Source organism: Seriola lalandi, unplaced genomic scaffold (assembly GCF_002814215.2).
Source record: "Seriola lalandi dorsalis isolate HSWRI2012SDOR001 ecotype SW California unplaced genomic scaffold, Sedor1 jcf7180002054383, whole genome shotgun sequence".
NCBI classification, from domain to species: Eukaryota; Metazoa; Chordata; class Actinopteri; order Carangiformes; family Carangidae; genus Seriola; species Seriola lalandi.
Genome location: NW_019524936.1, coordinates 909,012 through 931,881, shown reverse-complemented (window position 1 = coordinate 931,881; position 22,870 = coordinate 909,012). Strand labels below are relative to the sequence as shown.

The window sequence follows — 22,870 nt, the reverse complement described above, 5'->3', positions numbered from 1 at the left end:
GGTGCTAATTTTCATTACTAGCATTTTTATGCTTGTCTGAGAGGCATGTGGGAAAATGTGTTTCTTTTACCTGGAAAAAGTTAGCATTCCTCCACTCACTTCATTAAACTAAACACGATTACATCTTAATTCTTACATCCATATCGCTGCATATTGACAGGCTGTATGTAAGTCGAATGTGTCGAGGAGCACAATACTGCAATACAAAGCAGACCATAGCAGTAGGATAGTCTTAGTGCATAAAGAATATAAGAATATTGGCCTACTTCTAACTGTGACTCCCCAGTTTGACAGTAATTTTCATTTTTACACCTCTGTGTGTGGTGTGGTCAGATCACTGTACATTTAAGCTAGGATCACCCACTTCACACAGTAACATCTAGTATATCTGGTCTCCTGTAAATCTGATGCAAGTGTTCAGAAGGCAAGAACTTCAGCCCCCTCAGATGTGCCTCAGATGTGCCAAATGCTATAGCCGAGCTCAGCCTCTCACTTCCTGCAGGCCTAGGGAGGACATGACACTCGGCTCGAAAGGCGTCTTGTGGAAAAAAGGCAATCTCCTTTCTTTTTAATGTAAAAAGCTCAGGCTTTGTTGTGCTTTCCGTGGATATCAAGGCCTTTCCACTCCCTCACTACCCAATCTCCCCCCGCAACCCCACCCCCTACTGGCCTCCCACGGGTGTCTCCCCCCTTAACCTGCTCTCTCATCCTCCCATTCACCCGTGGTTTGAAGTCTGTCTACCACCGGTGTGCCAGCTTGAGACCACATTCCTGCTCCTTTCCAGACAGGGCCCGAGTCGACCTCAGTAACCCAGCCATTTCATCCAGGATAACAACTTATCACACAGTCATCCCAAAGGTGTATATATGAGATGGAGCTTTGTTGGCTTGGCTGACAGCTTCATTGCGATAATAGAGGGGACAGTGGGAGGCTTAAAGGTGCTGGGCCACGACAAACAGGCATTGTAGGAGCCAAAGGGGATGTCAGCCTAAGCAAAAACGTGCAACTTGGTGTGAAAAAAATTAAAAAGGACAATGAAAATCCTATTTGATGGACTTGGCCTGTTCAAGTCAGGGGAAGCAGAATGGCATGGCTCTTAGCAATGGCTTTGATCAGGCAAAGAAGGTGCCCAACGTAAGCTTAATTTAATGAAATCTATCGGGTAAACAGAGCCACCATCTTCAAAGGGCCACGTTTGGTTAGTCCCAGTGGGAAAGATGGGGGGTCCACTGATGTCTGCCGTGTCACACAAAACACAATCCATGTTTGAGGATGTGACTCAAAATATGTAGTAAGTGTGTGATGACATGGGCATGATGAGATTTCAGCCCTAAACTGTCATAAAGCAAATTGTCTCAGAGATTTAGAGGAACTCATGGAAGTGTCTTCTGTTGTCAGTGCATATTTTGAATATCAATGTCCTTCCTATCTTGGCCTTTTTAAAGCCGTTCTTTGTCATATTGTTAGGCCTTGGTTGTGATTGAATATGTTCGGTAAAATGAATAGGAATGTTGACTGTTCACACTATTTAAGTAGATCTTAAGTTGTTTTAAACAAGATGTAGAACTGAAATTATAAGTCAGTTAATTAATTTATTGATCAACAGGGCAAATACTAAGCCCTCCGTAGGCCCAAATTGTTATTTGTGAGGATTGCTGCTTCTCTTAGCCTTACGTGATGTGATGATACGTAAATGGAACATCTTTGCATTTTGTACATCTCCTTGATGAGGATTTTTCACTCTTTTTATAGACCAAACAATCGATGAATCCAGAGAGTAATCAGCAGATTAATCAATAATGTAAATAATGGTAAGTTGCAGCCCTAATATCATTATATCAATGGTAAAACAGAATTGAAAAATCTTTGTCCAACTATCCAGCTTGTTTAATACATTAGTTGAATTTTTACAAGAACTGTCGGTCACAAATCTAAAACGCTTGTCCCTAAATTCAGTGAAGTTACAAAAGTACTTTGTCTAGAGAACTTCTTGAGTAAGTTAATATTGAAATGTTTGGAAATGTCTCTTCATTGCATTTACAGATGATTCTGAGGGTGTTGCTTTTACTTTAAGTATCAGTATGCCTTCTGCTTGCATTAGCTGGTGCGGTTGTTCGTCTCTTTTTGCAGCAGATGGCGGTATTGCTCCAAGAATTTTCTACTACTTAAGGTACATGACAAGGACAATATTGGGCACATTTACCAATTACTTTGCCTTTGTGATGTATGAGTGGACTTGCTATGATAAATCCTTGCACTTATTACTATGCCTGACCTCATCCTTTATGCTGTGTAATAGAGACTGAAAATAATGTTAACCAAATGTCCTTGTGGTAAAAATCCATTTAATACAAAGTGACTCTTAGTAGTCTGGGTGCCAACTTTATGTGTTTGCTTTAGTTTGTCCCTGCCCAGCTTCCCATACTCTGAAAGTTAATTAACCAAGCAAAATAAAATATGAATGAAATAGTAACGTTGTGTTTCAGGAGATGGATTCACTTTTTGTTTTTTTCAGTAGCTAAAGCACTTCTGATTCAAATGTTAGGTGCTTTGTGTTCAAGGATCCTTGACTCTGATAAAGGTTAATTGGTAGTTATAAAATATCAAGCTCTTTCAAGTATAAGTGTTGTATACTTCACATTTTTCTGTCATTAAGTGGGAATGCATTTCAGTAATGGTCAAGGCAGTTTTGTTTATGTTGTTTAGAGTCACTGTTTAATTTTGTGGTACAATGTAGCAGGATTAATTTGCTTAGATCAACCCCAATTTTGTCTGAATAGAAAAAGCTACTGTTGATCTGCCACAATACGCTGTATCCTGTTTCATCAAGGACCATAAAGATGTCATTCATTACCATGCATGATTTTTCCTTTTGAAACACATATAATTACCTGTTCTTTATATGAAATTTGTACACACGTCCTACACATAATGCAAGTTACGACAAGATGTGAAAAAAGTGATACGGTCACATTTTGATTCACCTTAAGTACAGTATTTAACTTCAAAACAGTCCTATTCAGCAAGGTTTAAAATTATGGTGGAATGATTTTCTATTCTTTCTTACTCATTCCTACATTTATTTCTTTATGGATATTGCAATAGGTGGTCCTACCTGTGATTTCAGATATTCAATCATGAGGCCAACAGGGATACAACTATCCCTTCTTAATTTCTTCTTGTCTATTGAATTATTGTTTGGAGGTACAGTCACGGTCAATTAGGATGTTTGGATTGCCTTTTCCTTTAGTAAAAACCTTTAGATGGAAAGCCTCACAGTGTCTGCCCAGAGAGATAATTAATGCATTCCCAAAGAGTCAGCGAACCTTGAAACATTGAACAGTTTATTTGCCAGGTACACCGAGGTGAATGGAATGAAAAAGTTGATGGTACTGATTTCATTTTTAATTAATTTTTTTTCTTTTATATATCAATTTCATAAGTGTTTATCATTGACCTTCTAGAGATAAGTTGAAAATTAGCTTTCAATTGGGACAAACATTCAGTTATCCATGTAAAGAATTGGCACATTGGACTTTGTAAGCAAAACTTGTGAATATGAAAAAATTGATTGAAATGTAGAAATACAAATAATATTAGTTATTGATAATGATCAAATCGGATGAATATCAAAATGGGAACATTACTCAGATGAGGCCCAGGCAGACTACTGTAACTACGATTTGATTTGGATCCCTATTATAAGAATAAATTGACTTCTTCTAGAAAAAGCAATGAATGACTCTTGACTTTACCACACACAGCTCAGGCTTCATGTTTGAGTTGCCAGTAAGAATGTTAAAAGAAGTTCTCATCAAGCCATTTTTTTCTCTTTCCAAACCCCAGAGCTATTTCTTTCCTCTGTATCTGAGGGTCATGCCTGATGGGTTTATCATGGGCAATAAATGATCATTTTTCTAGTGTTTTTTCTAGTGAAATGCAATGTAAAGTGTAGGGTATTTTCTCCATGTGAATGCTTTCTGCTCTAGAATATTTGGTGTTTGAATTATACTAATATGTAGGTATGTATTTGGAGAGCGTCCTCCAAATGTAACTTAGCTAAGGAGGTGAAGATGAAGGTGCTCTTCAGTTATTTACTGCATTTTTTGATTAGTGGTCATGGACAATTCAAGGTTGTGGGGACTGTCCAACTTCAGCTGACAGTGGTCATAACTTCATTATGACTGTCACAAATAGCAACCTAAAAAGAGAAATCAGAGTTTGCAAAGTCATATATCAGAAAGTTATGTATTTGTCTTAAGAAGTTCTGACATCATAAATGTAATTTTTAAACCAGATGCTGATAATTATGTTGAGATTTAGGTTTTGATGGGAGATTTTCTTTAGGACCACTGTACTTCCCACGCTAACCACACCAATAGTGATTATAAATTTGCCTTGTTGTAATCCATCTTGAATGGTTCCTTTTTGTTTGCCCCTTGTCCTCATTATGGTGACTCCTGCAAGCAGTAACATGACAGACCAACATTAGTCGGATGTTAGACACTTTAAATCGCCTTAGGTTGTCTCGGCTTACTTGTTCTTATTAAACACAGAGGAGTAAAGGCAGATTGACTCTTTTTATGGTTTGTTGCTTAACAACCCATCAATGACACCAAAGTCTAATCACTCATAAAAAGTCATAAAAGGACTCCCTCAATTGACAGGGATTTTCCCCCTATATTTCCTCTGAGCTGAGTGCAGATTTAAGATGTAAACAAACAGATCTTCTTCTGTACTTATGAATCATGTCTTTCATTTGGAAGTTGTTGTGCATAGTATGTCTTCCTCAAGCCCTTTAGTGGATTTTTTGGCGTTGGAGGCTTTTCCATGTCTTCTTTATGGACACTAAGATGGGATTCATTTGCGGATTAGCCTTTTGTCACTCATGTTGAAACCATTTTTTATGGGTTTGATGGTGTAATGGCGGCAGCGGGTCAAATCTGGGTTGAAGGACAGTTCACAAGAAGGACAAAAGAATGTTGTTGTCTGGAAGTGCCATGTTTATATTTGATTGTCAGAAAAAATGCAAGAGAAACAAAAACCAGAATGTCACATGTGACATTGGTTCTTTTTATTTCATTTTTGTAATTAAAATGTATGGATCCTGTTTTACATGTTTAAATTATAGGAGAGACTGATTTCTAACCAACTGCCCTGAAATGTGCTGCTTGTTTTGTACTGATATAGCAAATTTTCTGACATGGAATCAGTCAGAGTGAATTAATGTAATCGTTTTGATTCCAAATGGAAGTTTTATTGATTGTAGTCTCTTCGGACTCTGAAAATTCCACTTTTTGGCAAAATATTTGTGGTCACTCCATGACATAAGGAGCATGACAATGCTGTCAATCAGATGATGGCACTTGAACATTAATAGGGGGGTCTACAACACCCTTCAACTTTATTTTCTTCTGCTACGGCAGTAGTGCATTTTCAAGTTAACGATATGAAGTAATTTCATAACTAACTAAGCACTGACCTAGAGGAATTTTAGAGAATAAAAGAAAAGAAAACAAGGAAGGAAATATGTTTGCAAAAAATTTTATGAATATGATAAAAGCTAAGGTGAGCATCTCAGACAGAAGTAAACCCACCATCCTTTCATGGTCATTAACGTGATGAGTTCTTGTCAGTAGTTGACATGTAGAAATCACATAGCCTATAATTTGTAAGCTGATCACCCCCTATTCCCTCTCTGTCTCTTTATGTTAACACTTGTCTGTATGGATGGGGTATCTGCATTATGCCTGGAGCACAGGTTTTGTTTGGTAGTGTGCAAATTTGGCCGTTATCCTTCCACGCAATCGTTTCCTCTCTCGCTTATCTCTCCTGGCCCCTCCAAAGTCACCGTACTTCCACACACACTGACAGCGATCAGTATAGCTTTCAGACGCTTGTCTGGCTGAGTCTGCCATGAAGCGAAGGCCCTCCCAGGTCCCCTCGCTGTCCTCAGGGCTTGTGTGATTGAGTGACTGGAGTGAGTGGGGGCCAAAGATAATAAGGGGGAAAATATAAAGACATGGGGCGATGATATGATAACACCCCCTTCCTCCTCCCCCTCCCCCCACTCTTTACTCCCCTTTCCACCTCCCCTTCACTTTTCCTTCTGTTCTTCTTTCTGTCCTACCCCCGATTTCCGTGCACCGAGCCTGTCCCACGCAGTAGTGTAAACCAGAAGTGACATGTGACACCCACTCCCCAGTGATGTGCTGACAAGCGGGTACTAGAATAGGTGACAATGTTTTCTTTTTTGCCAGACTGGCTTAAGTATGGTGAGGGGATTCATGAAGTATTTATGAAATACATTATGAATCATTGGGTCTGTGTTTTCCCCTGTATTTTAGGCAGTGGCATTTGCTTTTTAATAAGAAAGCCTCAGAGAATAGAGGAAGAACTCTTTACATTGCATCTTTACTGGTGTTTCTTAATAGTTAAAGCTCCATGTTTACACATGTTTTAATCCCTGCTCACACTTCCTTCACACAAACAAGCACACACATGCAGACACACAATTAAACTTAGTTTCTTTCTCTCATCCTAAGTGTTTCTAATGAGGGAGCGTGCCAGAAAGAAAGGGAAAGTGTTTTTGCTCTCAGCGACCAACAATTTTGCCTTTTCTCTGGTGTTTTTGAAGCCTGCAGTGGAATCTGGCTGTGGCCTTGATCAGAATTACATTGTGGAAGATGAATTAAGGTTTTTTTTTTTTCAATTATCCCAGAGGTTGGCCACCATTAGAGCATCAGCCTACTCCTGCAGTGAGACTAAACTCTTTAGTTTTGTTCCCCTCATCACCATAGAGCACTTGTTTGTTCTGCATTGTCAAGCTTTTTGTACATTGTTGTCTTTGTACATTTTTATTCAGAAATGATCTGTTTCACCTAACACATTCTCTGCTTTAAGTGCTTGTATCAAATGGAATTCCTGGTAGAAAGAAATATGCTACCTATTTGAAATAATCAAATTACTCATTAAATGAATGTATTTGTTAGTTTTTAATTTTGCAGTAGTGCTTTTATATTTTATGATAATTTTACTTTTGAAAAATGAACAGCAAAAGATTTTGAGTCTGTGTTTTGATAACTGTTCAACTCCACTGTTTACTCCTGGGTTGAATATACACTGTTCTGTTCTGTACACTTTAGTTTTTTTAAAATCTGCTTAAGAGGTGTAAACAAGTCCTCTCTGTAGCCCTCAGTTGGCTATTTCTCATAATTTTTGAACTACTGTTGTAAATTCCAGTACAAAACCTGCAGACTCCCAGGAAACGGGTAAGTGTATTGGGAAGTTCAGGAGGGCACATGTTGGAAGGGCTTTGGAAAGGGGCCTTACGGCCTCATCAGCATTTGAATGTGTTCTGGCTAGTGAAATAACAAAGTATACATAAATATATAGAGATAATGATCTGGCTAAGTCCCTGTGTGTGCTGCTGTATTCTTATGCTAATGAGCTAGCTATTCAGCACCAACAATGGTCACATTACAAGAAAAGGCAAAGCACTGAAGAAGATAGTCTTCTGTGTGCATGTCCACTGACGGACGCGTACACGCACATGCTCAGCAGGCCCGACTCCTCTCCCTTTGTGTCTAGGTTTTTTTTTTTTTATTACATTTTTCAATTTTAGATAACACTCCAAGAATAGACATCAAACAAAAATGAATCATAAATCGAGGTCAGGAGTGAGCCTCTTTCCAAAGCTGAGAAAGGGTTAAAAGTGAAGGTATTTCTTTCTTTAAAAAAGGATAGGAAGACTGATAGGAGAGGAGCTCTTCTCAGCAGAGGGTTCAGTGAACCATATGTAGGTAGCCACAGGCTAATGGGCCGGTTGGTCCCTGGCTTGCCAGGTATCCTGCAATGCACCCCCCCTCCACACACTCTCTCTCCTCGTCATCCTCCAACACTCACCCCTCCCACCTTCACTCTGTGAAAATCCCTCCTCCACTTTCCTCTAATCTCACCTTTTTCTCTGGTGCTGACCCAGGGAGGCCCACTTTATTCCCCACTGCACGCCAGAAGCCAGCGTTGTGATCGGAGCCCGGGCCCCTGTGCTGGTTCCCCCTCTCCTCTACTCTCTCCTTGCCCTGGCTGCCCACCTCCCCGACGGCTCTGCTCTATTGATTTACTCCTCCAACCAATGCTGTCTGTCTCTGTTTTGCACCACCAGCACCTAGGTCCCTCATCTCTATAACCCTCCCTCTTTCCCCATTTTCTCTCTTTCCCTCTCTTGCTCTCTTCCTTCTTTCTTTTCATACTTTCTTTCTGTCTTTCTCTCTTTCTGTCCCCTCCTACACAACCATGGGCTAGGGGAGAAACCTGACAGAACATGAGAGAAGGATGGGGGTGTGGTAGGGGATACAGGGCCTTTGATTTTTCATTAGAAGCGCCTCCATATTTTAATATTGGGTTTAATCGGGCTCTCATGCCTTAAAGAAATAACCATTGAGAGATGATCCCTTGGCCTTCAAAAAGTATATAGTGCTTCTTCAATCAAAGCCCTCCTTGAATTTGCTCTTTTGTTTGGAGTTCACTTGCAACCCCCCCCCCTCCTCTCTTCTCTTGCCGTCTCTCGACCTCTCGCTATGTGGGTACAGTCGTTAGGCTTATTGACTGATCTTCGCTCTACTTAGCAATAGAAATGACTTTGACAGGGAAATACACCACTGTTATCACAGAGGTACAACCATGAAAAGCCCCCATCAGAATAGTGTACTCCCTTCCACCGGCAAACAGCGAGGTATTTCCCCCAGAGATAAAATCTTGTTACTTGTGGTCTAATATTTAAAAAAAATTGATAGATTCAGTGATAAAGTGTTAAAATAGGAATTAGCATTTTTTTTTCTAATTTTCTTTTGAATGAACCTAATAAAGATGAGATTTTTCACAGTTGTTTCTGACCATGTCTTCTTTTTTTGTAGTGACATAAGATGTTTTTGAAGCAGCTGCTCTCTGCCACCCTAAAAAAGTCTCTTCACCTCGTACCTGTTTAAATATGTCGCAGGCTTATTTATTACCTTGCCGTGGTTGATCATTCACTTTTATTTGTGTTTTCGACAACTGCTTCCATGAGACTCCTTCAGGTTTTTCATGGAAGTGGAACACAATGCCATGTGCGTAGAAGCCACCAAAGCACCAACCTGTGAGCTAATGAGAGGCCCCATGCTGTTATCTAAGGCTCCAGCTTCTCTGCCACTGCTGCACTTTTATTAGGGGAAAGAACACACACTGTGCTGCCGTTCACATATGTTGCATGCGTACGTTCTCTAAAGGAGGCTTCCCCAGGATGCAAAGGCTCGTAGAAGCCTCTGTCTTACATACAGTAGCCCTTGTGCACACGTGTGCACTCACACAAATACACACACAACAGACAGAAGTGGAGGATTCGATTGCACCAAAGACCAAAGTAAAACAAAAGGCACAAATGACACCCTCCTGTGAAAAGCCCAATTGTAGCCGCTTGTCTTTGTCTGATAATATATCAAATGCATTAAAAAAGAGCGCTTACTTAATTGAACAACCTCTCCCAATTTGTTTGTGTTAAAGAGTAGAAGACGCTAGACAACAATTTGTGTGTGTGTGTGTGTGTGTGTGTGTGTGTGTGTGTGTGTGTGTGTGTGTGTGTGTGTGTGTGTGTTTTCATTTGTGCTGGCTGCATGCGCGCGTATGTGTGTATGTGTGTATGTGTGTCTGTGTGTCTGTGTGTCTGTGTGTGTTAAGCCCCTGCCAAGCACAGATACATTATTTAAGATGCTGTTGTGATACTTGTGCCTGCTTAAAGGTCTCAGCTTCCTTTTAACGCCATGCTGCATCAGTCCACCTCTGCCCCCACTTGGGGAAGCAGAGCGGGACCTGCTGGCACTGGTCCACACATCACCTGGGAAAATATCACAGCAGGGGGAGGAAAGGAAGTGATATAGATAACCTTTGATTTTAGCACACATTCTTATGAACACAGAGACATTTTATTACCCCACTTTACTGTCATTTCAATGGTGACTTGAGACTTTTGTATTTTTCAGATTTTATAAGATATTTAAGTTTATGCCAATCTGAAAGTTACTTTTAAAATTGTGGTTCTGATATGTTTCCACCTGCATAGAGCGACTATGACAGTTCGGAAAATAAAAGGTTGGATGCCAGTTTCAGGCAAGCACATGGAGCTGGACATGAGAGTTATTAAGTCTATATTTGGAAGTGCCCAGCCGCTCTCCTACTGGTGAAAATGTCTGTAATGGAACATAGAATTGTAAATTGAATATGGTTAATTACTCTCCATGCTATGCCACCAGCCGTGTGTGCAGGGTGGAAAGGAAAAGCTTGGGAAAGTGGAGGGAAAAAGTGTCTGCAGAGGAACTTCAGGGCCCCTCATTACACTCTGCCCCTGGGTATTTTTACACCTTTTATTTCCCGTCTAATGAACTGTTTACATTTTTCAGCTTTCCAGGCGCCACAATTATTTGCGCTTGTCCTTGTGTCACTCGTTGCACTGGGCAAAAAGCAAGGAGGAGAGTTGGAGGGCATTGGAATGTGTATATGAATCTCAGTTTATTTGATTTTAATTATTATGATTTTTTTTATTTTTTGTAAATAGGGAACTTTTTCTTTACATTACAAAGACGACGATTGTCAACGGCTTGAATTGAGGAAAGGTCATTGTTTTACAGTTATTAATACATTTTCTGTAAACGGATATTTTTTAGATTTACTCTTCTTTCTGGACTGTGGAGGACTTAAAAATCATCATATTTATTTAGACAGTATATACTCTTGTATTCATGCCCATACACTAGAAAGAAATTGCACACAAAGGAAAGATCCATATATCCGTTATAATTAAATAAATATAATTTACTGCTCAGAGGATTATGCCAAACTGATTAACATATCTGATATGAATTGTTATGCATGCATATGTAATTACATTTTGATGGGTAAAGAAGAATCGTTTTTTTTTCTTTTTTTGTCTGCTATCCATGTCAACAGAGGTAAAACGTGTGTTTTTGACAGGACACCAGCACCTCCATCGCCGCATTTGACGGGATGTGTAGAGTTTTAAAGGCAGGCCACTTTGCATAAAGTTAAGATGTACCTTTGTACTTTTCATGTGTGCTTCCGGGAATAGAAGCAAATTCTCACCCAAGATTAAAAAAGTGACAAAAGACAGACCTTTCAAAAGGATTAAAAAAAGCTCTTTTTTTCTTTTCTGAGCAATAAGGTATCTTCTGAAAGCTCTCATTCTTTTTTGTGTTACAAAGTCTGATTAGTTGGTTTTGTCTTAAGATGCAGAGCTTAGTCTCCACATGTTGTAACTAGAATGAGGCAGTTTCAGTGAATTTTCTTTATAAAATACAAGATGTTAATATAGAACAGATACCTGATATCTGCTTTCCTGACCTCAAGAGTGATCCTGTTGGCACTTAACAATTTTTTGCTTAACATCCTAACTTATAATAAAAATCTGTTACTGTATAAAGCAGGTAATATTGCACAGCTGTTTATGTTTTACATCAAATGGGATGGCAGTAATCATTCAGGAATCAGTTGTTTTCCAGAGGGGGAATCCAAAAACTGGAGTGTATACTGTACAGGGGAAGAAGTGGCAACACTTTCATTTCAATGACATTCTCCATTCTTTATACTTTCTTTGTTATCTACTCTGTTCTCATTGCAGATATGCTTCATACATTCATCTGTAACAAACAGCTATTTAGAAATACCAAAAAACCCTGCATATGGTTTGAAGGCGACGTAAGCCTTAACATTCAAATCAGTGCTTCTCCCAGGCTTCCTCGTCTCAATTACTGGTGAAGTCGTCTTTCCCCCTAAGTTGCACTGCAGCTCTTTAAGATGTAACTCGACTTAAATGAAATATGTGGGTGTTTTCCTGGCAAAAAATGTGTGTGTGTGTGCGTGCCTCGTGTACAAATGTACATGCTGTCTTCAGATTGATGCTTATTGTCTTTCTGGTTTTACTCAAATCTGAAATTGCTTTGTTTGTCCTGACAGTAGCACAGTGACCACTTATTTACCCAAACGCAGAAGATATTGCATTAAAAACATTGTTGACATTACAACTGAAGTTAAAGTCAACTTTAAAATGAGTTAGTTTTAACAACCAAATGTGATCACAGACAATTTTTAATATACATATGCATTTTCCTTTGACAGTTCAGCAAAGGCTTTAAGGATTCAGTGTAAAGAAACAAAGCAAAAATTATTATATTTTGTATATTTATGTCACATATATTTGCCACTGAGCACCATATCTGTGGCATTTATTTTAATCATTAAGTTTCCAGGAAGCTAATTGACTTGTGAGATTTAAAAAATTAAATCAGTTAACATTGTTTTTTCTGGATGTTTTGGAATTTGCTGTCATATAATTCAGAGTTGTAACAATTATCACACACTTAAAAGTGTTGAATGACAGAAATACAAAACAATTGTAAAAACATCTTGAACAGCACATTTTGACATTGTGCTCTTGTGTAATGTGTGTGTGTGTGTGTGTGTGTGGGGGGGGGTTTGTGTTTTATTTGGCTCTGTGCTGCCGATATTCTCTTTTACACACAGTAGGCGTTCTGTGGTTAGCTTAGGTCCCTGTGGTTGAGTATTGTTTGGGTGCACTCTTTATCTAATGGGTTTTGTGGTCTGGGTCAATCAGGCCCTCCGTCTAGTCAGTAATTACTCCAGAGAACTGTGGCCCTCACCATCACGATAATAACAGCCAAATCACATCAGCCATGACTTTCCACTCAGTGCTCCAGATTATGAGGAGAGACAAATAAAAAAAAAAAAAAAAAAAAAAAAAAAAAAAAATCAACTGGCTCGATCGTGATTGGTTCCAAAGTTATTTCAATCAGGGAACTTGATATCATCAGTCTTGAGGTTAGAATTGGCGTTTTCAAGTTTGGTTTGTGCTTTTCTCATGGAAGGTAGCATCAAAGTACTTCATGCAATAGCTTCTTCAAACTTTTACTGATAATAGAAAGATAGTGGGAAAGGATACTGTATTTGAGGAAAAAAATGTCCCCACCAGGTAATTGGTGTTCCTTCACTGATTCCATGTCTTTGTTTTATTTATTTAGAGTGGAGGACTAAGTAAATATAGAAAAATAGAAAGAATTCTTGTTGAGAAAAAGTGATATTTTCATTCCTATGCTGGTGTTTGTCTTTGATTTTGCCCACCTCCTGCAGCCCACCTAGAAACCCTGTCAAGGCAGGGAGAGAAAGCAAAGGAGGCTTAGTAAACACTTTCTGTGTCTGCTGCTGGTGTGTATTTAGTTTAGAGGGCATGCCAAGAGGCTGTTTTTCCATGGGTCGGGCGTCTGTAAACAAGCGGTACAATGGCAGCCCACTCTTCCACAATCGGAGGTGGCACACTCTGAAGTGTGTATGAAATGTGTGTGTCTGAGTGTTTGTCTTTTTGGGTGTGTTTTTTTTTTTTTTTTTGGACATGGCATTCCCTCTTATTCTAGCCTATCTGGAGACAGAGAAAGAGAGAGAAAGAGTGTGTGTGTGTGTGTGTGTGTGTGTGTGTGTGTGTGTGTGTGTGTGTGTGAAAAAGAGAGAGAGGCAACCCCAAATCCGATGGGCCGCCAATGGGTGATGAATTATTCCCTGTCTGAGTCTCAGCATTGGTGTTATCACAGAGCCTGCCACTGCACTGGGATGACAGCAGTGACAGCCCCCAGAAAAGATTTAGCGCTGACAAGTGATACTTCCTCATAATACATCTCCCTGGCCCTCTCCCCTATCCCCCTGTTCCACAGCCTCTCCATGCGCACGAGATGAGGTTTTTTATCCCTCAACTTGTATTTGTTTAAGTGGGCAGGGTGGGGGGCTCTTTGCCACCACTTCTGTGGCACAAGTGCAGTAGGTACAGTAGATCACCTTGGAAGGAGGCATGGGCACAAACCCAGACGTGCTTGTTGTCAGTACATGTGTTGTAGAGGTACACACACACACAGAGACACACTCGCACGCATACACACAACCTGCATGTGTATGACTCAGTTTGTCACCGAGTTCCATTAGGGGGCTCTCGTGCTTAAGGAATGTCTGTTGTGTTTTTGTATCAACAACAGTACTAAGCCATATTTCCCCTCTTGTTTTCTCTTTTCACTCTCTTCTGTTTCTCCCTTCTCTTCTTCTTCTTTTTGTCCTTCTTCCTCATCCTCATGCCTCTGCAGAAAAGGTCACGTATTGCCTACAGTGATGAGGTGCGCAACGAGCTCCTGGGGGATGATGCCAGCTCCTCCGAGAACCAGGTGAGGTGCTAATCAGGGGCCCAACCGACCCCAGTGTGGGTGGCTGACTGGCCCCCAGGGTGAGGAGGTGGGCCCCTCATAGGGGCTATCGAGAGCTGAAACCACAGTATTGACACCAAGTCAGGCGGAAGGAACACTGTTTAATGCAAAGCTGGGCTGTCAGTGAGTGGGCTCAGGGAATGGCACCAGTGTCTCGCCAAAGCCAGATTGTGACTGACATACACACACACACACATGCACACCTAAACACAAACACACAATCAAGCACAAATTTCAATCCAAAAACCCTGGCCTCTCCACTCCAACCATCCCACAGCTGTTCTCCAGCCGGGTGTGGACTTAGGCCTACAATAGATCGTCCATCAGAGTACAAACACACACACGCACACACACGCACAAACACACACACACACGCACTCACACAGAGGCAGAGTGTAAATCTTGTTCTGTCGTCTTTATTTAAACTGCAAGGGTGGTGAACCCGCACAATGCACGTACTCAAATTGAACAAGGACGCAGATTCTCATATTTTTCACAACTGATATTATAAAACACTGAAATATTTTTACCCTCTAAATATTATTTATTATTGCATATTATCCTTTGATCAAAAATCCCAAATTCTATTTGACAACTTAAGCATTTAGATCTATTTTCTATAAACATATTCACAATTGATTCAAGGTTTATTAAAAGATGATGATTGACATTCTGTTCGAATATCAGTTCAGCCTGTTGAATTTAAGCAATATAAACACAAATAAAGACCACATTAGCAATTTCCATTCAATGTCAGCAATGTCTACAAAGGATTCATTCACATGATTTATGAAAGTGGCAAAAAAGAAGAAAACAATTATCTGAAATTGTGATCTTAATTGCCCAAAATATGCCACATGTTCCTTTAAACTTATGTTGATTTGAATAAATGCAGAGCTGCATCAAAACAGTGGCACATCAACAGATTCAGCAAACAGCGTTTTAACATTTAAGATGCACTTACCTATTGCTCACCTGCACAGCTGCCACTCATGCAGCCACTCTCAACTATGACCAAACGTCTTTTGACTAATTATATATTGCCTTTCAGCTGTCATCTTGGAGGGGTTACTGTGTCTCAAGGCACACACAATCACACACTCACACATGCAAATAAACACTTTGCATTTGCAAACGTGCACACTCAGAAAAGAAAAAAGACAAAGATGAATACTCAAATGCATATTTGCACATTTAGTCCCACAGTGCTTTATGGTAGTATATTTAGATGATTCACAGCTAAGCATAGCTAAATAAAGTTGTCTGTTTTTTTCCCTATTACCATTTCAATGATGACCCATGAACTGCACATCTTAGAAACATATGTATCATGAGCCAAGATGTGTAACTGATATGCATATTCCTGGCAAATTAGCGAGACACAAAAGTGACTCTGACATTTTATGCAGAAGTTGGAAGGAGATTTGCTGTCAGAAATGTCACGTTTGAGACGCTGATGGGTCCTATCAAAATCTTGTCAAAGGAAAATCTGAAAAAATGTATCACATTTCATTTCAAATCTTATTTCCCTTTCATTAAAAATTGATCAAAAAAATATTTAAAAGCAATATTTATAAATCTAGAATTTACACACCTCCAAAGAAAATTGTGGAAATAATAAAAATGTATCAATGGATTTAATATTGTGGAAAGAGATTATATGATAGATGTTTGAAATTGCTGTTATATTGTTGTAATTAATATTAAAAAAAATTAATTTGACAATAATTATCAAATTTATTTGATATAGTTTTATATCATACAACTGTGTTGCTAAATGGAAAACAATAAAATGTCGTGCTGCTTTATAATCCATGCATGCACACATCAGGAAAAATAGTGATAGTTGGATTTGGCATTTAAATCTCAGACCACTATGTCCACAGCTTTATTCTTAATTCTCAGTTCATATCAACATAATAATGTAAATTATGAAAAGTAAATTAATATTAATAAAATCTCAAGTTATGCATTTTCCTAATTTTATTGTACGCCATAAGAGGTATATAGATATATAGGTAGATATATTTACATTAAAACATATTTCTCTCTGTGAATTAAGGTCATGATGCACTTTAAAAATCTAAGCTGTGTTAAGTGACATATTACTTTTTCTATAACAGTTTTCATGTTATTTTATTTTTCCCTGTGTTTGTTTTGTTTTAAGATTACCAGCACTCAATTCCTTATTATGTGTAACACATTAACTATAAATTATTTAAATGTGAAAAGCTTAGTAATAATTAGCAATAATAATGTCTGATATGAAACATATAAAAATTACAATTATATATCTTAAACACACACAGAAAAGGACAGAAAGAGTTCACGCTGGGGTCAAAAGCAAAGCAAATAGATGATATACATTTTCCCTTTTTCTCCCAGGTGCCGTATTTACCTCATTTTCATTTTAAAACTTGGAGATAATACTTGTTTTGGTCTTGCTGTGAGTGGAGTACTCGGAACTTCAGGGTTTTTTATCTAACGAGACGGCGGTGATAGGAGAGGGGAAAAGATGGTGGGGGCCGGGGCAAGTCGGTCAATTTAATTCCTGACGATCTGAAAGAGGTCAGGATCATTTCATATAGCCCTGGCTGAGCAGATCATTACCAGTCACAAATCTGTTGGTTACATGGCAAGGATTTATAGCTAAGTAAATAGGGAACCGTCATAAGTTCTGAAAATGGCGTGTTGGCCCTGCGATAATGGCTAAAGGACGATTTAATAGAGTTCGGCATTTATTCGTTATCTGTATGCGGACAGAGACTGAATTGGCACTATCACTCGTTTTTTTAATAATGTGGTAGGCTACCATTGCACATTTTTTCTTTCTGTTTCCTCTGCATGCAACACACGCACCAATGTTGGTGCGCACACACACTTCGATGCCACACGCACACACACACACAGACGCCACACACAAAGCAGCAACTGCACACACATTTTTCACACACGAACACTATACGGAATAGTTTCGATTTCAGTCACAGCAGAAGGCTTGGCCACAAGAGATTGTGCTGGTTTGAGCCGGCATGGACCAGATTTTACAGGCTACAAAGGAAGCAGATTACCACTTGTATCGAATTCCGTATTGGATAAGAAAAATCTTTTGTTTGAAAAAAAAAAAAAAAAAAATTGCTGATTATCATAACAGAAAAATTGCAGCAGTGCAATTTTGAATACTGGCTGGCATCACAAAAACACAAGGAAAGGCGCTCATGCAGGAGTAATTATAACATTTACAATATTCTGTATTTACTGCTCTGTATCTCTTGAACAACGCGAGCATCGTTGGCTGTACTAAAGAATGGATGCCAAAGAAAAATAAAGCTAAACAGGAAGAAACAAGAAACACAGCTCAACATGCCCCTCGTATAGTTTTAACAAATCCTCTGCAAGGACTTGCAATCAGTCAGGCAGCACAAATGAGCTAGAACAAGTTTTGTTTGGTACCCATTGACTGATGGCAGAGCTGGGGTGAGGGATCGCAGGATCTGCTGGGTTTGTTCAAGCCCTAAATAACCACATCCACAGTGTAGTTTTAAACTTTGGCCTGTTCAATAATGCATTCTAGTGGGGAATTGCTACTTAAGTTAGAAAAGACAGTTTCCACTCTAAAGTGCGTCTTGTTACTGCCGACATTTTCAAGGGTAAGAGCTCTTTAGAAAAACATGCAGTTATACTTGTTTACCTCCCACATTACAGATATTGACAATAATTTTTTATTTGCAATACTGCACTGAATCATTTTATGATTGGGGGGGAAAAACAAAAATGATGCAAGAACTATTTTTGAGGTGCTTCTAAAATTACAATGAGAAATGCTGTGACAAATGCAGGATTGTAATATGTGAAATACTTGATATTTTTGTGTGTATTTTTATATAGTGTGGATTCATCCAGGGTTCGTTATTATATGACAAATTTCTTTGAGTTTGTTTATTAGAGGGATAATATAAATAGAGGACACAAATACATGCAGTACACTGTTGTTGTTTTTTTATTTTGTTGTTTAGGATTTTAGTTTTCTGGATTTCAGAAAAAGTTCAAATGTTAAATTTTAATTCTTGATATATTCTGGTCATAAGTGCTGGTAGAAGGAGCTGAAGCAGTGAATTATTTTGATATGAAGATACCATTTTTGGACTCTCCCAGCTTTCTTTTTTTTTTTTTTTACCTTAAAGTTGGAAATCAAGTTTGTAATTCAAGATATAAAAACACCCTTTTTATATGATACAAAATTATTCCAGACTCACAAAATTCAAAATAAACAACAAAAGTAATAGTGGTCCTAAGTCTTCCTTTAGATCTGCTAACCTTTTAATGCTGGCCAAGAAATGTGGATAAAAAAAATAAATAAAAAAAATCACCTTTTAAAAGGCTTGCATATGAGGAAATTTGTCCTTCCCCTTTTTCAGCCAAACATGTTGCATTCCCACGATAAGCCCCAGCCTTCCCTTTCCTCCTCTACAGCCCCCACTTAAGAACAAGCCTGGGAAGCAACCTTTTTAATTGTGATGAGGCATAATTAATAGCAAATCAAATTATTGCCCTCCCTCAAATGTGTGATTCATTATCAGAGATGCAAGACTTTCCAGGACAGGGAATAAGAATAGCATTTCTTATTTACTTCACTTTAAATTTACTATTCTCTTTCATCAAAAATGTATGGCTATGCTAAGATTCATTTTTCATGATCTGTGGCTGTCCCAATAATAAGCCTCACTGTATGTATATACAATGGTAACCTCACATGACTCTCCATGCAGAATCTAAACAGCATGCACCTTTACTGAGAAGCATAAGCTACATGAAATATTGACAACATATCAGCACTGATAAACAGCAGTACAAATGGAGTGGCTCAGCATTTCTCCAACTCAGTTCCAGTGGGCACATATTTCTTTTCATCCTTTTCCAGAGAATTCAGCAAAATGACAGATACAAAATATTTTAAACATACTGCAGACTATATTTTACTCTTTTTTTTTTCTCTTGCTATATCAACTTCTGTGATGTGACTTCCTTGATAATGTTAGTTGATACTGCAAGTTGAGCGATCCATTCCCTCTCCTTGTTTAATGTGACAGCGCCAGGACTTGATCTTTGTTTGTTCAAAAAAGTCAGCCCGAGCGGCGTGTTTAGCTTCGTTTAATGTGTTTGTCTTGTGATTTCCAAATGCTAAACATGCAAACAGATAAATCGTCAAGGTTAATTCTGTACCCAGCCATATAACTGAGCTTCTTCCTGCCATGTTTCTGTTTTTTTTTTTTTTTTATATCTCTTCTTCACTCTCTCCATCTTTCTCTCTTCTCCCTTTTGCTCTCATGATGCAGTTGATAAAGTTACGTGAAGAGGTAAGTGCTTCTCTGCTCTAACAATTTAAATTATGCTTTCCTACTGAAATTTCCATTTGCCCTCCTCTCTCCTGGAGAAAATTAAAATCTGCTCATTTGGACACTTTTTTTTTTTTTTACATGTCTGATTGAACAGCTTAAAGGCCAAGCCAAAGATAATGAATTCACTGAAGGCCAGTTTCTCCAGTTTCCCTTACCTTAAATATCAGAAAGTAAAGATAAGATATTATTTCTGATATGCCTTTTTGAAGATGAATATTGAGGAATGAAGCAAGGCTTAGAGTAGCACAACACAGTTTAAAACTTGATCAACTTCTTAGTTTCAAGAGGGAATGGCTGCTTGTAAGATTTACTGTCCCTTAATTTTCTTGAATGGGGCCAAATGAGTTGCTTTCTGCCTTTTGTAATGAATTGGATAAAGGTTATCATTAGTGAAATGATATATGTTTTTCGCTATACGTAACATAAGAATGTGGGATAGTAGCTGTTGTATTCTCACGTACCACTGCGTTAACATCACCACAGTTATTCTACTCGATTCATGACATTTTATTGTACTTTACTGTCCACACTCCACGACATGCAGTGTAATCTACCATACACAATATGCAGTATAATGAAACGTCCTCAGTCCTTGGTCAACTCAAGTGTTGGTGTTGGTGATGTCTGAATGACATGCTTGAAGCTGGGAGTTTCTAGATCAAGTTAATTTATGAACAAGCAATACTTAATATTATTGTAATTTGGCAGATAATGTTGGCGACAATACACAGGCAGAAGACACAAGAGTCGTAGTTAGCTTGCTGCTTAGCTGGTCAGCTAACCATTCTAGAAATACTGTCATTAGGCTTGGTTAAGAATGACTGTGTAAAACCCCAAGCTAATTGGCAATAATGATTATTTTATTATTCATATAACTTTTCAAGTGTCCTGTGTCTAGCTTCATTAGCAACAGTTGGTATTGTTTTCTTCACTTTGAGGCGGTAAACAAGAAGCTCTGATGCTAGAGTGAAATCGTGGTTTCTTGGAATTGACCTGCTCCACTCATAATTAAATGCAAACTGACTTTGCAAATTGAATTCATCTTGCAGTTAAAAAAATCAGTTGTAGCAAACATATTATTGGGCTGCCTTGACAACCTGCCCATTATTGTCTCCCATAAGACTGTCCTATATAAGTACCTTCTACTCCTTAGATAAGCCATGTGAAAAGCTTGATCAACACCAAAAATGGGTAAATTATTAGGTCAAGTAGTGGTATTTAAAGTGGTATATAAAAAGCATGTAAATATTATATAGGTTTTAAACTTGAACATTTGTTCTTATGTTCTTCTTACTATCCAGCAATATTATTAACATTTGCTGAAATGCAAGAATTTCTGATAAAGCCGATTTGCTACTTACATAGCAACCGTGCATTTTACCATTACAATGTTGAGGACTCAGTAGTTGTAGCATTACATTATATATGTTATATTTTAATTAATACTCATGCTGATCATATTTTGGAGAAAGTTTTTCCCTCTGATTGAGGCAGATTTTGTCAGTTTCTGCAGGTTACATTATATTCTTGTCCTTTGAAGCATGGCTGAACTTGTATTTGCAGGTGCACTTACAGTATGTTGTTAAATGTGCCTTTGAGTGAGACGATGTTCAAGGGGGCTTCTGCAGAAGCTGAGTAATTCAATTCCTATCAAAGCCTCACCATTCACACCTTTCCATAATTTAGAACGCCAACCTGGCCCAGATGCCATGTTATCGCACTGTTTTCTTTTATTTAGCTGTACTTTTGTTTCCCCTTTTTCTTCCCACCTTTTTTGTGCATTTCCTCCTAGCCTGAGGGTCAGAAGACATCTTGAGTTACCTCACCTGTCTACCCTTTTTGGAATGGCCCGATCTGTGTAATCGGGTTTGATTCGGCGCCCTCTTCGCCACTGCACGTCTCCATTGCAGTCTTTTACCCTTCTACTCTTCCTTCCATTTGAATCAAAGGCTGGCACAGCTTATACACACTTAAGCCTTGCTTTTAAAAAACTATACTTTTTTTCTTCCACTGAAAAACATGTTTAAATATTTAGCACCCATATTCACAGCTGTTTGACACTTGTAATTCCTCGTCTTACAAGTCCCAAACAAACGGCACAGAAGATCACACAGTCAGTCTGAATCACAGCTGTCATCATTATTCACTTTGACTCTCCCCCACCCTTATTGAAATAATAAGGAAATCATCTGAACTTTGGAAAATGGTGATAGTAACCGCCTGTGTTTGATATTGAAAAAAGGCAGGAGAGCGAAAGAAGAGGGGAGAGATTTCTTTTGAGCTACAGCTGCATTGTTCTGGGGCTCCCTGTTAATAACTTACAACTGAAGAGTGTTTCTTGACGCAAAAAAGCACAACAAAAAAACACCATTTTCGTGGTTCCTAAGAAGATCTTTGTTCAAAATGTAGGTGTCAGATGAAAAGGCATACATGCATAGGTAGAAATGGTGGTGGTGATGGGGGGGTGCACCAGTGCACTCACAGATGCACAATATTTATCATATATTGTATTTAAATCCTTGGCTAGAAGGCTCCATGAGACGATCAGATATGATTTTGACGGGATCCTTAGTTTGTCTTTAGTCAATGGCAGAGCTGAATTGCAAGCCAGTATTTGAGCTTGAATAGGTGTTCGTGTATGTGTGTCTTTGCCTTATTCTGAATGGTTCCCAATGGTTATATCAGAACCACAGGGGTCAAGCCTTGATATTGGACGTTGTAGCACAGTAGGGGCTGGCAGCCACTTTTCTTTTCCCCTGACAAAAATGCTGACAACGATATCTTACTTGCTTATCATATCTTAGCTGTTGTGTGACATTTGTATATTGGAGCAAAATTGCTTTCCTGGAGAGTAAGAGTCACCTCACTTTAGATTAAGTTTGTAGACGTAATCTCTATATCTGCCTTGACTGTGACTATGTAGTGTAGGATGTTTAGTTTTAATTGTACATGTTCCTTTTCATTATTTTCCTCGGTATCATCCTGTGTTCATGGCTGGATTGTTTCATTATTAGGGCCATCACAGTGTGCCATTACTGGATTCTTAGTGGCTGAACTCTCACCCTTTCCTTCAGGTTCTGTCACCGTCAAACTCGGGGCGCATTATTCTAATGATCACACACACATATACACCACCAGTGCCACCACCCCCCTCCACCCCCCCA

General features: G+C 38.8%; 1 protein-coding gene across 3 annotated transcripts in view; it reads left to right on the top strand.

Annotated features, from left to right (window-relative positions):
* vti1a (vesicle transport through interaction with t-SNAREs 1A) overlaps nt 1-22,870 on the top strand; it is a 111,976-nt gene that overhangs the window by 8,045 nt on the left and 81,061 nt on the right. For 2 of the 3 annotated variants that reach the window (XM_023409195.2, XM_023409197.2), the window contains exons 4-5: nt 14,191-14,268; nt 19,644-19,664. In XM_023409195.2, the coding sequence (XP_023264963.1) occupies nt 14,191-14,268; nt 19,644-19,664 (99 nt within the window). The remainder of the gene's footprint in view (nt 1-14,190; nt 14,269-19,643; nt 19,665-22,870) is intronic. The other variant, XM_023409196.2, reaches the window with a different exon arrangement.